The sequence below is a fragment of the Glycine soja genome, chromosome 12 (assembly GCF_004193775.1).
Source record: "Glycine soja cultivar W05 chromosome 12, ASM419377v2, whole genome shotgun sequence".
Taxonomy (NCBI): domain Eukaryota; kingdom Viridiplantae; phylum Streptophyta; class Magnoliopsida; order Fabales; family Fabaceae; genus Glycine; species Glycine soja.
The window spans coordinates 18,659,904-18,676,976 of NC_041013.1; the positions used below are offsets into that span (position 1 = coordinate 18,659,904).

A 17,073-nucleotide genomic window follows, 5' to 3' on the forward strand; every position below is an offset into this window, starting at 1 on the left:
GCGGTTAGACATGGCAGAAGCTGTTAGAAGGATAATGGAGATTAAATTTGAGGGTGGACATGAATCAAGAAGCCTTGCAGATTCTCATCATGGTGAACAATCACAGAGGAGACATGGAACAAACAACTTCGGAAGCAGGGATAATATCGAATATGGCAGCTCCTAGGTAACACTAATTTAGAATGTCTTCATGTGTATGACCTTTTGGAATTCCCAGGAAAAAAGTGGTAAGTGTGGATTTTAATTAAGGTTAGGAGCTGTGGATTTAAGGCTATGGTGCCCAAGACTAGGTAGTTTTGTCAACAAAATTCTGTGAACAGAAATGGATAGATAAAGTGATATTGAAGAATATGTTTGCTAGATTATTTAGTATCTCAACAGATAAAGATACTTTATGGTCTGGATGAAATCAAAACAGAGTTTGGAATTGGAATTGGGACTGAAGGAGAGCATTGTTTTCATGGGAGGAAGAATAACTAGCCCAACTTGAATCAAAGATTGCTCACTGCAACCTACAGCACCAACTAGACGATGAGATTGGTTATTCTTTTCACTGCTAGATGTTTTACTGCAGTTTTACAAGCTTTTTGCTACTATGGTCAAAGGAAAAAAATCAACGAAATCAAAACATTTGTTGTGGCATTGTGCCTGCTGCAATTTAGGGAAGATGAGAAATGAGGCTTATGATGGGAAAAAATGATTTCAACATTCTAACATTATCTGTGTTGGGCTTGATGTAGGATAGGCCACAGATAGTGCTATGCCCTGTTTTCTTGGGCTTGATGTTTGCCTATTTCAAAAATGGATAAGCTGCAAAACCAATTGGAGAAAGTCGAGTCTCATACTCAAGATCTTGAAGAAGGGCTTGAGTTTCTATTTAGGTGTTTGATAAAGACTAGACTTGCCTTTGTTATTCCCCTAAAACACTAACAAGTACCCTTAAATAACTACACTGCCCCTAAAATACCAACATTATATTAACTACTGTTCAACTTCCCAAAATTTATATAAAAAAGAATATAATCCTCATAGAAAGACAATCATGCAAGCATATTTGAAAATTTAAAATAGGAATAACTCAAGTTAAAAACTATTCATTTTTTACAACTCTGAACAAATTAACTAAGGTACACTTGACAAATTTGTTTTCACTAATATTAGTAAGTCATCACCACTGCTGTAGAATTCAAGTTAAAGTTAGGTAAGTACCTTATGAAGAGGCCAACTACCTTGTCACAACTAATAAGTCAGAATTGAAGAAATTTATGCATGTATAGTTGAACAAATTTGTTATCAAACTTGTGTGTGTGTGTGTGTGTGTGTGTGTGTGTGTGTGTGTGTGTGTCATTAGGGTTTGTGTGTGTGTGCGTGTATGATGAGTATGTGTGTGTCTGTCTTTAGCTCAATCAACACAAGATTTTAAAGCTGTAAGTTCTAGGAGTCAACTCAAGTTTGAAAAATATGCTAATGAGATTCTGATTAATAGCAAAAGACATTCTCATTCAAAGGAAGGCAACTATATATGTTATAGTCTACCTTAACAAAATGAATAGGTTTTGGCATGTTATATTCTACCAAAGCAAGCATATTTTGTAATGACAAAGCCACAGTGTATATACAGTATCCAAGACAATAAACAAGCACCATGAAAGATTCAACAATTGAAGAAATGGGATACCTGAAAATTGGACAAGAAACTAGAAAAAGTAACGCAGACAATATATGTACCAACTTTCTGCTCGGACCCTACCAAATCAATTTTCACTAACCCAATGAATCACATCATAGCTAGGCACCAACACAAACTAAAATCAATTCATTTTATCTTATAAATATTTACAAAGAAATTTATGTAAACTTTGTACACAGATTCGGTTTTGGAAATTGTGTATGTGCATGCAAGCATCAAATAAACTAATGGCATGTTTGCTTTCTTTTATACTAACACAGACCAATTGAAATCAGCAAAACCTAAATAGATTAATCCAGGTCTAATCAAAACTACTCCAACAAGGGAACACAACAAGCCTAGTGTATATATAACAATTTGACATATTACTACAACAAAGCACTGGGGGTACTTGCTGTCTACTTTTGTCCAAATCTCAAAATTGAAGGATGATTTACAAGCATTGGTGATGAATTCTCTTGGAATATTTAGTCTTGTACTAGCCTTTTGTCATTATTAGTCAATGAGATATATATGTATGTTTCCAGGTTATAGGAGTAGTTGTGGCCGATACTCATGAAAATGCAAAGATTGCAGCAAGAAGAGTTCATGTTGAGAAGGGTTTGATTTTATGTCAGCAGTTTCAATCTAAATCTCTTAGGACAAAAAAAAATGAAAATTTCCAGCAAAAAAAGACCATCTTAAGAGTTGATTCTCATATGGACATCTTGAAAACAATATAAAGAAAAAATACCCGTAATTTCCCTGCCTGTAACCAAGGTGTTTATGTCATACATGCCTTCAAATGTGTAGATAGCTTCTATGTCACAGAATGCCTGCAAAATTGGAGAACAAAAGCAGAAAACATTTGAGGAAACAAATAAAGCATTTTAGTGTCTTTACATATCTACCTGCTACCACTCTTAAAAACAATTTGCCAAGAATAAAACAATTTAGTTATGATATGACATTGATATATTTTTTAGTTATGATATGACATTGATATATTTTTTTCAAAAGTATAGGAAGTTAGCTTTGAAAGGGTATATTCAGTTTACACATACATGGAATAAAAATGTAGTAGTAGCTAGCTTACTCATAATAGAACATCTTGTGAAGTGAGAAAGCAAGAGCAAAGCAAATAAAGAACCTAATAAATTAATTGTAATTCCAATCTGTCCTTAGACACGAAGTAAAGAATAATAGAAATCATCAGTCCCATTTTGCCCCAAAAAACTAACAGCACATAAGCTAAAGTTTCAGTTCTTGTATTGGAGACCAGAAACATGTCCTCTTATATCTCTATGTCTTGGATTTTTTCTTCTTAGCTCTCTTTCCCTTCCCAAACTGCCTTATGACCAATTTGGATCCCTTCAATTACATCTCGTGTCTAATATTTTTAACCTTTTTTTAATAGAAGGTTACTTGTCCATTTTTTTTATTTCAAAATAGAAGGCACTAACACAAAATACTCTGCAATAAAAGAAAAAATCAAGAAAACTATGATGACTGACAACTGCAAAATGACATCATTAAATTATGCTAATCTTAACCCCTTTGAACTTCCCTCTTTTATCTCTCTTGGCTCTTTTTATATCAAGCATAATTTGGATTACTTGTTTACTGTTGTTTGAAGTATCAACCGCTAAAAAGTTGAGTGCCTAAAATATCTAATTCGAGGCTTTTGTTTTGTGATAGAGTGAGACTCAGAAAGACCTCATACTCATAGAATCATAGTCACTCTCACATCTACTTTCCATTTCACACACAAACAAATAGGAAGAACTTTCACCCTTTAATTGAAAGAAATGTACATGCATTAATAGTGGTATTCTATATATATGCCTCAACCAATTAATTGAAAATACAGTAATTTTCTTTATCCTACACAACGGCTAAAGACATTGCCGCTAAGTTTAAACTGGAAACAATATCAAGAAGAAAGTGAAAAAAAGGAAAAGACATAAAAAGCACTAGACGATAGACATGGTTAATGTGCTCCATGGACAACTAATGCGCATGTTAGAAGCCCTCTTAGAACTGCATCCACCACTAACTCAAAACATTAACCAGCCAAAGGAATTGGGAATTCACAATATAATACTGAATATAACCATATTCACAACTTGACCAACACTTTTGTCAGCCTAAATACCCAATTAACAACCTGAATGAAGACACAAAATGTGAAGCAAAATGCCATTTTGATTCCCTTCTCACTTTTTCATTTTAAAAATTGTTCTCTAGAACAATTCCACACTACTCAACAATCAATTTTTAAAAATTGTACTTCAGAAAATCTTAGATATAGGTATGTAAACATATATGGTTAAATTTTTTAAAGCTAGAAACAAGGGAGCTGGGGTGATCCAACTACAAATTATTGGGTTATATAGTCCCTCAATTGCCTCTCGTGTTATAGAAAGTTTGCATAACAATCTTCATTTTATATGAAAGAAGAATAATGACTTGATCTATCCAAGATGTACTCTAAATTCCCAATAGGTCTGAGATATTGGATGCATGTTGGTATGTATTGGATACTCGCTTCGTGCCTGGCATGACGTGTTACCCTTGCCATGCAGCCTCGTATGCAAAATTTTATTCATCCATTTTAAGATATGTAAAACATTTTAAATATCATGGTCACAACCAACAAAGTGATCATAAGAAGATAATCATGCTTTTAAGCTGGTAGGTGCTGGATTCTTCTGGTAGTAGTCATTGAATGCATATGAGGCATGATCGCGAACAGTGTTTGAAATATAATAGCTTACTCCTGTTTGTATTGCTGAGCAGTCTGCACCTCCATATCCACAAGCATAGTCAAGAGCAACCTATAGAGCAATGTCTGAAGCTCCCTGGTTAGCAACACACTATTGACCACCTGATGATGTTGGTGTTGTGGTTGGGGTTGTTGGATTTTTCTTTGATAAAAATGATGGTGTTAATAAAAGAGTAAGTGAAGATGATGAATTGGGTGATGCTACTAACTCTGCAACAATGGGGAATGATGTAGACTCAAACAGTGGAACAGAGGATGACATTCATTCTTCAACTGACTTTGAATTCTACTTACAATGATTAGAGAGGGCCAAGATAATAGTGAACAAACCATTACCACAAGTCACAATGTCATCTGGATAGTTGCCTGCGGTAGTTCTCTTGCTTAAAATGTATGATACATAGCTACTTGATTCAAGCCCTAGCTATTTGCCAAGAGAATGCAAGAATCAGTTTCTATTTACAAGTGCCTTGAAGCTTTCTTGAAAGAGGAACCTCTTGGGCTAGAAAACCATCAAATTATCATTTTTTTTACTTCAAATCTTCTAGAATTAAATTAGTTAAATTGTTTTAAATCATCTTCTACTCAAAACACATTATTCAAAGCATCAAATTTCATATAAAATAGAAAATTCTCAAATTTTTCAGTTCCAACCATATTCTTATATCCTATAAAATCCTTCAAATTATATCAATTTTTTCATATAAATTTCTGACTTTTAAACTTATAAAACTATTAACCTCAAATCCATCATAAATCCCTAATATTGGATATAAAATAATAACTCGAAGGTTTGAGATGATTTTTTTTTTTTACAAGGCAATTTTATTTTTTCTTATCTAAGAAGATGCCAGATGAGTAGAGGAAGAATACTTTGGTTCCAATTTTTAATAACAAGGACATATCCAAAATTGTGCTAACTACAAAGATATCAAACTTATGAGTCACACTATGAAGCTTTGGGAAAAGGTGATAGAGCATAGATTAAGAGAAGAAACAACAATTGTCGAGGACAAATTTGTTGACACAGTATCAACAGCTGCTAGTGTTCAATTCATTAGGAACCTAACAAAGGAATAGTAATTCAGCTACTGAGATTTTACTTTTCCTTTCTTCTAGTGAGCTTGAGAGACTGATGTAGTGTGGTAAAAAAAGTCATTTTAAACATATGGCTGAAGCTTGAAAATTGTTTGTAGCTTGTTGTGTGTTCACATTGTTTGTGAGTATACGATGTTGTTCAATAATATTGCCTCTATTCAATCAGTAGAAGTGGTTAGAGTCCCTAACAGAAGCAGAGAAACAAGCACTGCTTGAAGAAGTTGAGGAAGAGAACAGTCACTAGCTAGAGGTACGCAGGGGAATTGGAGTAGCTTGTGTGTGTATATACACTAACATGAAGTTTTCCCAATGTAATTGAAATAGAAATTTCAATCTATATGGACTAGTTCAGAAAGGTTTTAGCTATGTTTTCTTTAATTTACTTAGACAAAAGGATCAGACTTCAAAAACCTTAGTGTTCTGCTCACAAAAAATTCCAGATGGAAGCAACTCTGTAAGATATGGCGATAATGATTTTAAGTTCTAGGTCTCTAATTTTCAACAGTAAAATTTTTTTCCTACTAGCTTTACCCATTTATATGCTACAAATTACACCAAAATCTATTTTCAATTTCTTATAGTCCTTCTAATTTGTTTTCTATGTAAATTTTAGGTAACCTGTTGTGTCAAAGACAAACTTATGACAAATATTGACTGAGACTTGCTTTTAGTTGGTCAAATGTGTAAGCATCCAGCATAGACCGGATCTAAATTGTTTCACTATTATATATTGGAAACTAATTTTAAAGACCCAACATACCTAACCTAGGTTAGTTCAAAAAACTATTTTGCATTGAACTAAACTGATAACTAAATTCAACAAGGCAAACACAGGCACAAAAATAGGCGGACAACGGTACCATATGAATTAGTAAATGCTGGGTTCAACCATTTTTCTATCATGGAACAAAAATAAATGTTTCAGGGACAGTGTGGCACTTACCTTTGATGAAAACTTCACTGATAGGTGAGCTCCAAGGTCACTGCAAACACAAACCCACAAAGACACAGTGCAGCTGAGCTCCAGGGTCATTGTAAACACAAAGCCACAAAAAGCATTGAATCCCCATGAGGATGAAATAATCAAACTCGAAGACAAACAATTAAGATGTTATTTTAGCTTAAAATTTGTAGCAAAAATCAGAGAGGCAACTTGCAATGAAAACCATTCAAACAAAGGAAGAAGCAGATGCCACTCGAAGCAAAGCAGGGTGCTCACTTACACTCTACAATGGGGGAAATCACGACACGATTTATGACCAGAAAGCACAGAAAGAAGAAGGTTTGCCCACATACCTAAATCGCGACAGTGAGGAACATGAACTCGAAAGGGAACTGCTGCGAACTCGAACTCGAACTCCAACACCAACTCGAACGGGAACTGGTGCGAACTCCAACTTGAACACGAACGAGAATGGCAACTTGAATATCGCTGTTTTAAAAAACCGATGTTAACTTTCTAAAGTTAGCATCGGTTTTGCAAAAACCGATGTTAACTAGTGGATGTTATCATCGATTTTTCAATAACCGATGTTAACATATTAATGTTAACATCTGTTTTTTAAATAATCGATGTTAACATCGCCACCGCATTTGTGTTAACACCGTTTTTTTATGAAACCGATGTTAACAGTTACATGTTAACATTAGTTTTCTATAAAATCGATGTTAATAAACTAATCTTAATTATAAGTATGTCACCGCGCTTTTTTTAACATCGGTTTTTTCGGGAACCGATGTTAACCTGGCGATGTTAAATATATATTTTTTAGTAGTGAATCCATATTTTTTTAATTTATTAATAAATTAATTTTATTTATTTATTTAATGGTAAATGTTTTTTATTTATAAAAAACATATGGACTAGCTAATCCGTATGAGTTATATCAAAATTAATTATCACAAAATTTATTATTTAAATTTACATGCGCATTAAATATACATTATAAATTTTAGTGTTATATATAATAACATTATTTATTTTATAACATAATTGGTCTATTAACTCAGTTGGTTAGAACGTCGTGTTAGTAATGTGAAAGTCAGATGTTTGACTTCTATTTGGGCCATTAATTTTAAATTAATTCGTAAAACATATTTTTGAATTTTTTTTTAAAAAATTATGGATTACGTAATCCGTATGCGTAATCTGTATGAGTTAAAGACATTTTCAAAATTTTGTTTTAATGTTGGGTGCACAAACAATATGCCTGGTGCACCTAGCAACACCCGATATCTCCTTAGAAAGCTTTTTTAGAGACCTTCCTATCGTGCCATAATAGCCCACAAATTTTATAGTTTAGCTCTGTATAAACAATAGAAAACATAACTGATGAAGAGAACTTTGAATTCATTTTTTATTTTGGCTGCAAATTAGAATCTTCTCCATTCTCTTTTCTCTCTCTCGAGTTTGTGCTCTCCAATCTCTGATCTTCAATGGAGTTCTCCATGGAAGGCTAGATCCGCAATCAATTCAAGGTTCCCACGTTGTGGTTTGAATTTAAGTTTCATTCTTAATCGCAGATTACTACATTTCTTCTTCTTTGTCTCTTTTTAATTTAAATTGTGTTCATAATTATGATGCGTTTGACAATTGGAACGGATTAGATCAGATCCATTGGTTAATTGATCTGATATATTCTGTTTTTGAGGTAAGGAGATCGATTGATTTCCTAAATCAATCGTTAATCGCACTTGAATTCATGAAAATTAGGAATTGCAATTGCGATTTCAATTTTGATGAATGCATGCTAGATGTGTCTAGATGAATAACAGTTGATAGAATATGTATGAGTTCGAAATCTAATTGTGACAATGAAAATTCTACTGCATGAATCGAAATCTCATTCATAATTTTGCATGATTGAATTATTGTTGCATTGCTTTGATTTCTATGTATTTTAAAATTTTTGTTAAGTCTGTTGCAAATCCCCCTTCCCTTTGTTTGAGATTAAATTTGAATTGTTTGTGCCTTTTGTGATTTTACCTAGGTTACTCCTATATTACAAAATTCGGGGATAAATTAGAGTTTTCGACAATGATTCGGTATTGCTGTCAATCATTCCACGGATAGAATAATGAAGCTCCAACTCCTTCATTGCCGTGACCAAGACATAACTTTGATAAGATAAAAAATGGTTAATTACCATATTTACAAAACCTTGTTGAAACAAAATTTTGTAGCATATTAAACCAAATTGGATAAGTTACCGAGTGCTAAACAATATGTTGACCTCTTTGTTGGTTAAATCCACGCTGGACATAATGTAAGCTCATGAAACACTATTACAAATGTGATCTTTAGCAACTTTTTTTTTTATCTAACACTTAATAAAATTGTTACTAACATTTTTTATGACATTAAAAAAATATTGTAAAATTATGAATAAATATTACTAATATATTTTTACAATATTTATCAAATATTGTATATAATTCATATTATTAAAACCCCTTTGTGATATTTTTAGGCTTTAGGAACATGAATTATATACAACATTTGATAATATATCACAAAAATATATTAATAACATTTATTCATAATCTGATAATATTTTTTGAATATGATAAAAGACTTTTAACAATATTTTAAATAAGTGTCACAAAAAAAATATTGTCAAAAATCACATATGTAGTAGTCATATTGCATTGCATCAGGTTAACTACTTCCAGTAAAAGCTACATCTTGGCAGCAGCAAATTAAAAACGAATCATTGTTTATGCTTACAGATTGAAATTCTTCATAGTCAAACATCAAAACAATATCTTCAATGTTAATTAGGTAAATATTACTAGGATGGATATTAATAGGATGACTCTTTTATATAGCATCCAATTTTTTTTTGGTTTGTCTTTATTTGTTATAGGATGGTGGCGTTGATGTGTTGCGGAGCACTGCAGTGATGAGGTGTTTGTACAATGGCGTTGGAGTGTCTGTATAGACTTGGACACTCAAGTAATGGGATAAGAGTTAGTTTTTATGTTGTAATAGTTGTCTTTTATACCGTAGGCGGAAAAATTAGTAATACGTGGACGCCGTGATCTGAGTATGGATAACACGCCCTGCACATGTGCCATCCTAGTTCTAGTGAGAGGTTATCGTCCCAATCGAGCTGTAGAGTTCTCTTGGGCTTCGTGACTCTGAGTACTCAAATATCTCGGTTCATATAATACTGAGATTTCACTTCCAAAACATTAATCTAATTGCAAATTCACCTAATTTGAAAACATAAGGGTATGGTGGTTAATTATATACCTGTTCAACACATGACGTTATATAATATCACTATTCGTAAACCAATAGAATTTTTTACAATAATATGAACTTAAATATTATTGATATATTAATGCTTTGCATTGACTGAAAAAGCATTCTTATTTGATACATAATTGGTATGTGAACTAAACCAAAAGCTAATATGGCTTGCCTACTTTTCCTCAATTTTCATTATTTTATTTTATGGTTAAAATATATTTTCGATCCATAATAAATATTTAAATTTTATGTTTATTTTTATAATTTTTTTCATTATGTTTCTAATGAAATAATAATTTATTTTTATTTTTTAACATTTTTTTGTTCTTGATATATTATTGAATTTTGTATTTATTTTTTTATATCTTTTTTTCTCATTTGTTATTATTAGGGAACAAAAAATAAAATTTATTAATTTATCATGGGTAAAAAAAAGGTTGAAGACTAAACAAAATTTTTATTGTGTAATAAAAAAGAAGAAAAAATTTACTAGGTAGTAAACACAAAATTTAATATTTATTAGAAATTACAAACATATTTTAGCTTTATTTTTTTACTCAACCTCAAACCTCAGTTTTCAATAAAATTTCTTATATTTCTGAAGGTAACTGACAGTTTGAGGCAAACAGAGATTAACACAATGTGGCTTAAGCAACAAGCTTATGCCAGGTCTAATGTTTATTGGCCTTAACAAAAGGATGTAAAAGCATGTTTGGAAATGAGTATTAGTTTGCATTTCTTTGACAATATTATCAATAGAACATAATTTGAAAATGGATATGATTTCCAGCAGATTTGGTAGGCATGTTCAAATAGGTAGCAACGGTATTAATATGTGACATAAAGCTTCTCACATTTTTGCTTCCCTGTGATGCATGGAACAAGTTGAGAGGAATCTAAATTGTTTTATGTCAACTGCTGGACAAGCTTCACATCCATATTCTGTTGCAAATTTCAGTTAAGAATGCTTGTCTTTATAGAACTCTTTACATATCAAATACATTCGTTAGAATAAATGAAACAAATTAGATAAAGCAGAAGCTCATAATAACACTTTCACAAGTTAAGTATGGTCAAATAACTGACATATCTCACATTAGAAGGTGAAACATAACATTTTCTTGCCTCCATATCCTATCTTGCATCTAACTCTGTGATAGAAGCTTCATTGACCGACCACAGTTTGTGATTTGCCGACGAAGAAGTTGCTTCAGATGTAACATTTGTTCCGGAGTAAAAGCCAGGAGCCATTGGCTTTGGCAACAATTTATCACCACTCAACATTGAAAGAACTGATGACATGTGTGGCCTATCTTGTGGTCTTTGTTGCACACATAATAGGCCTACCTGTATGCATCGTATGACTTCATAGGGCTTACATTGTTCTCCTACCACATCATCCAGTAGTTCCAGTGCCCTATCTTCAGTCCATAATGTCCATGCCTAGGATGTTATAAGAAGTAAATTAGAAGGTTGGAAATAAAGAAAGTTATACTAACTAGCCAGACATTTTGATAACTAGGCTTACATGTCCAAGAATATTATTGTAGTTTTCAGAATTTGCAAACTCTGTGTTTCTCTTCCCGCTTACAATCTCTAGTACAATCACTCCATAGCTAAAGACATCTGATTTCACTGAGAATCGCCCACCCGCAGCATACTCAGGAGGCATGTAGCCACTGAAAATAAAAATTTCATAGTAAGAAAATCAACAGTTGACAGAACAAGAGTAACGAATCATATATGATGGAAAATAACCATGTTCCAGCCACCCTATTTGTGTTTGCCTCAACTTGATCTTCCAAAAACGATCGAGCCAAGCCAAAGTCTGATATTTTGGGATCCAAATTGTCGTCCAGTAAAATATTGCTAGTTTTTAGATCTCTATGAATAATTCTCAGCCTAGAGTCTTGATGAAGATAAACAAGTCCTCGAGTAATACCGCTAATAATGTTGAAACGCTTAGGCCAATCTAGCAATTTCTTTTTGGTTTCATCTATTCAAATACGCACACACTATCAGGAATAGCAGTTGCAATCGCTGTAATTGTATAAGCTACAAATAAGCAATATGCTGATTATCTAAGATGTTTAGAATAAAATCGTAAGGGGTCCAACCAAAAAGAAAGCAGTCCAAGCTGAGGTTGGGCATGTATTCATAAATTAACATTTTTTCTTCTCCTTCAATGCAGCAGCCAAGAAGCTTTACAAGATTACGGTGCTGAAGTTTGGCAATCAGTGCCACCTCATTTTTTAACTCATCCAGCCCTTGTTTGGACTTCTTTGAAAGCCTTTTCACAGCTATCACTTTCCCATCTATCAATGTTCCCTGAAAAATAATCTTCTGCTATATTTAGAAAGTTTTAAAGGAAAATAGAAGAAGTTCAGGATACCAGTTTTCTTTATCACCTTGTATACTGGTCCAAAGCCACCTTCTCCAAGCTTGTGTTTGCTTGAAAAGTTTTCAGTCGCATTAGCTAAGACTGACAAATCGAAAGTTGGTAAATCAATCTCTTTCATTCTCTTTACTTTTCTGAAATTCTGCTTGTAAAATTTTCTTGCAGCCCCTGATACGTTGGAAAATAAGACTAAAAACATTGACACATAATATGCACATTTTTTAGTGCCTAATTTCTTGTAATAGATGCTAAATAATATGCATATACATACCTGGATTTTTAATTATCCATATCCACACATATATGATTATTAATCCAAAAGTAGTCACACCAACAGTGATTGCTACTGTCTTTATCTTGAGGTTTCTATGGTCAGCTGTAATATGATCAAAATGATGCAGAGCAAGATTACTCACCACTCTTACTTTAACAGTTTTATCGATGGAAGCTAAGTGTGTCTAATCGTTGTTCTATAGAACGAGTGAGTAAAAAAGGCAATGCATTTTATTTGGAAAATTAACTCCATGTAACAAATAATATCCATCACTAATGACTTTCGTTTAACGTTTCAACTTGAGCATGCATGACATTTAAAGTTGCAATACCAAAATGTTTGTTTAAGATTGTGTCTCCCAAGTTACTGTAGTAACTTAAAAGTTAGTTTGATTAAGTTATAATCAAAATAGTATGATCATAATACATTTGTAAAATACATGACTATATTTTATCAATTTCTAACTTATTTTTAGAAGATACTTCAACTAGCATTTAGGTAATTAGAAGTTACTAACTATTTTTTTAATCTTCATTAATTTACTTGATTGTTTTATCCTTTTTTCAGTAATTCATTATTGTGTTGTTTATTTTTTTTAATTATAATATTTGATCGCTACACAAAAGGTTGATAATAATTAAAAATTATAAAAAAAAAATAATTATTCTTTTTAAAATAATATTATTAAAATTTACTTATGAATTTTAAAAATATAAGTTATTTAAATAAATTATAATTTTTTAGTGAAAAAGAAGAAAGTGTATAATAAAAATAAAACAGCGTATATTCTTCACCATTCATTTATAATATAAAATTTTAAATATGTTCTCCTAATTTTTAAGACGGTAGGTTATTAAAAATTAGCTTATAACTTATTTTACAAAAAATATTCTCCTAAATTTTAAGACCGTAAATCATTAGAAATTAGCTTATCACTAATTTCACTATATACTTTTAATCTCTTAGCTTATAAACTTTCGGCTATTTTAAACTCCTCTGGTAACTTGTAAGTTTATAAAACTCTAACTCTCTCATAGCCTTACTATGCTTCCCTCACTTCTCTTAAAATATTGCAATATTTAACAAGAAATCTGAGGAAAAAGAAACAACGAAACAATAAAAGAAAACAAAATCAAAGAAAACAAAAATCAATGAAAGTAAAAGTGAGTACCTGGATCTGAAGCAGGATGGACAATTGTATTATTGTTTGGGGGTACTGGAGCAGGGATTTTGGTATAAAGGTCTTGTCCCCCATTAGAGCTCAAGTCAACCAGCTCATTAAACCAGAGAAGACAGCCAGTTCCACCACCAGTACTTATATTTGCATATGCTACACAAGAACAGTTATCCCTACACCTTATTTTGCAAGCTGTATAGTCCATGGTCTCAATAAACAATGATGAAGAGGTGTCTGGAAATTTCATGTGCTGGTTCTTCCAGAATTCCTCTGTATAACTGTTTTTGCAATTAGATTTATTCATTGGAATTGGAGGAACACAACCGCGAGACCAAGTTGACGAATTCCATGAAGGGGACTTGGGAGAATATCCTTTCACGCATTTACAGGTAGCTTTCTTACCAATATAGTTGCATATAGAATTTACGCCGCAAAAGGCGTAATCTTCGCATTGGTTTTGTTCCAAAATTTGGAATCCACGCCGGTTTCTGTTTTGAGTTGACCAAAACAAATCACGCACAGTGCCAAAAGAGTTCAGATTATATAAGTTGAAGACCGATCTATTAACCTTCTCCTTAACCTTGTACTCATAATACACCTCCTTTTCGTGGAATACAAATTTTTGCGACACTAGATGAGTTGAAGTTGGATATCCAACTATAGGCAAGCCATTCCATGAACCTAGTCTCCTTTTAATATCTGGTCCCCTGAATAAAATTATTTGAGGATATCCTCTACGGTCAACTTTTAGAGTATATTCCCCCTCAGCAGGATCACTCCAATTTTTCCAAGATGACAGAGACCTTTCTAGACCATTCTCTAAGGTCCATCCAAGTTTCATTCCTGGCATCAATGTATCACCCGGATAATCAAAACTCTGCCACAAGATGTCACCGTTATTGGTTTTGTGCTTCTTAGTGTTGCGCTTGGGTCCATTTATCACTACCAAATTTCCCAAATCCCGGAGTTGAGCAATTGGTTTTTTCGCTGCTTTGCTTGATTTGTTGCTTGATGATGACCAAATGGTGCTGTTTTTGCCATTGAGAAGCTCAAGAATCCCTCTTTTGTTGAGTTTTAGGACTCCTGATTCATTCTCAAGAGGTGTATTTCGGTTAGCCACCCACACCACTGTAAAAGGGTGTACTTTTCTAAACCATATACCCAAGTATCGTCTTGTTGAGTTTCCGGGACTGAAGAAACCCAGTGCCGTAATATTACCTGCTGAAACCAAAATCTGACTATCTCGGATTGATCGACTCGCTGCTAAATGGTCTACTGAAGTGGAAGTTCTAGTCATGTAGGAGAATAAAAAGAACCAAATAAGTAACATTGTGATGTAATGGAACCAAAGACTAGATTATATAAGCAAGAAGGATGCTATAATTTTTTGGCCTTTCCCAATAGCAGCTAGTAGCGCTTTTGATTTTGCAGGGGAAAAGGTTGAGCATATAACATAGAATGAGAAGGAAAATCGCTGGATGGCTCGTAGAGTAATACCATGACAACGCCAATTGTTGTATAAGACGACTGTGAGAAGTCAATGACGGAGTCCTTTTTTAATAGTGTATTGAAAAAATTATGTAACTTCCATTTTTCATTTTCAGAAAATATATCATAAACACTATCTAAAAAAAATATCATAAACACGATCAGATGCAAAATATTTGTGCATTAATTACAATAAATTTAAATATAAAAAGAACATAATAATAATAATAAAATATATACTAAACTCAAAGTTAACACTATCTTAGTCGAAGTAAAACTGCATTTTGATTAACTTCAATAAAGTCTTAAAATCTTAAAATCGAGTCTTGTGGATAATCAGTTAGATTATCAGCCAAATTACCAAATTTTTAGATATTAATCATCAATTAAGTGGATATGTAAAACCTATGACATGATAACCAAAAGTTATCTTAAACATTTTAATTTATGGTGTATTTCATTATTACATCTATATATAATAGTTGTGCCCAATAATATGTCCAAAGTTTTATTAGGGAATCAACAACTTGATTTTCTACTTTATATTACTAAAAAATAGGGTTTCAACATCGATTATTATGAAATTTCAATATCGGTTAATGTCTGATGTCGAAATACCAATGTTGAAAGTATTCTCGTTAACATCGATTTTCCAAAATTGATGTTAATATAAAATTATAACATTGATTATTTAAATAACCGATGTTATATAATAAGAATTATAAAAAAAAAGTTATATATCTTTATATCAACATCAGTTTTTATCAAAACCGATGTTAATAAATGAAGACACCTGTTCTAATAAACGCTTGACAAGATATGTCGGCCAAGTAAGGAAGATATTAAGTGTCTACCCCCACTAACTTAACCTCTTTAGTGGGTATAGGAATGGAAGCATCTGCATCTCTAACCTCCTCAACACCAACCTTGACTTTATCATGAAGCAAAGGAATGTTGTGAACGGTTGTGGACCCCTCATAAAGTCTTCATAGGGCAATTAGGCAGGAAGGATTTTCTTTGACGTACAACCCGTATTTTTCTGAGTCACCTATGTCTGGATCGTTCCCTAATGGATCAACACATCTCTCCTTTGTTTTGACACGAGTAGCTGATGGACCAACCTCAGGCTCAGGAGGCAATGCAAGTACCTATGAAGGATAATATTAGTTGTCGAGTCACTTTTTTTGTGATCGTCTCCTCCAGTTGGTCCCTAATTTTTTGCGTCAGCTACTCGAGGTCTTTGGGAGCCATGGACAAAGATGTGCCAAAGATCCTTGGAGCCGGTCCAAAGTATTGCTTAATCGTGACACCGGCTCCAGCAGCATGCACACAACAGGGTGTTATGGTCGTCCAATGGCAACAGTCAGTACATCCTGACGTCGATGGGCGACAAAGGAACCCTGTGAGGCCTGCTCCTCCAACGAATCCTATAAGGTACACATTTATTGATTTACTCAATCACACAATAAACATAAATGATTGCAATTAACAATTGAAAGTGACTTACAATCTTGTCAGCAATTTCTTTTGCTGCCTCAAACGTCATTTACCCAGTTTTCTTGGTGCAGGCCATCTTCCACTTCGCGATTCGTTTGATGGGAGATGGAAGATCAATCATGGTGTCAGTGCTTCCCGATTGAGAAGATTCTTCCAGTTTTTTCTTTTTCTTCTCCTCCATCAACAAAAACTCATAACCCCCACGAGACAACACGTGAGGAGCATTGTTTTGTTTCAGGATAGCCTGTGCCTTTTTTCGCACATCTTGTAAAAATTAAACGTTATTGAAAGTTATCATACAATGTATAGTAGTAAGTAAATTTAAAGTTTAAAACAATCACAAGCTTACCTCCCACGAAGAGTCTCTGCGGGTCTGACAAAATTGGGCCCACTTCTCCTTGCTAATGTCGTACTTTTCGCATAGTGTCATCG

The 17,073-nt window shown here is 33.1% G+C and overlaps 1 protein-coding gene across 1 annotated transcript; it reads right to left on the reverse strand.

Annotated features, from left to right (window-relative positions):
* Positions 1–10,735: 10,735 nt before the first annotated feature.
* LOC114378849 (G-type lectin S-receptor-like serine/threonine-protein kinase At4g27290) lies at positions 10,736–16,690 on the reverse strand. Its single transcript, XM_028337448.1, has 10 exons — positions 16,652–16,690; positions 16,515–16,571; positions 16,171–16,292; positions 13,651–15,008; positions 12,477–12,581; positions 12,216–12,373; positions 11,925–12,135; positions 11,566–11,803; positions 11,336–11,486; positions 10,736–11,250 (listed from the first exon to the last, which is right to left on the reverse strand). The coding sequence occupies exons 1-10, from the start codon at positions 16,688–16,690 to the stop codon at positions 10,942–10,944; spliced, it is 2,748 nt and encodes a 915-aa protein (XP_028193249.1). The 3' UTR covers positions 10,736–10,941.
* Positions 16,691–17,073: the final 383 nt, after the last annotated feature.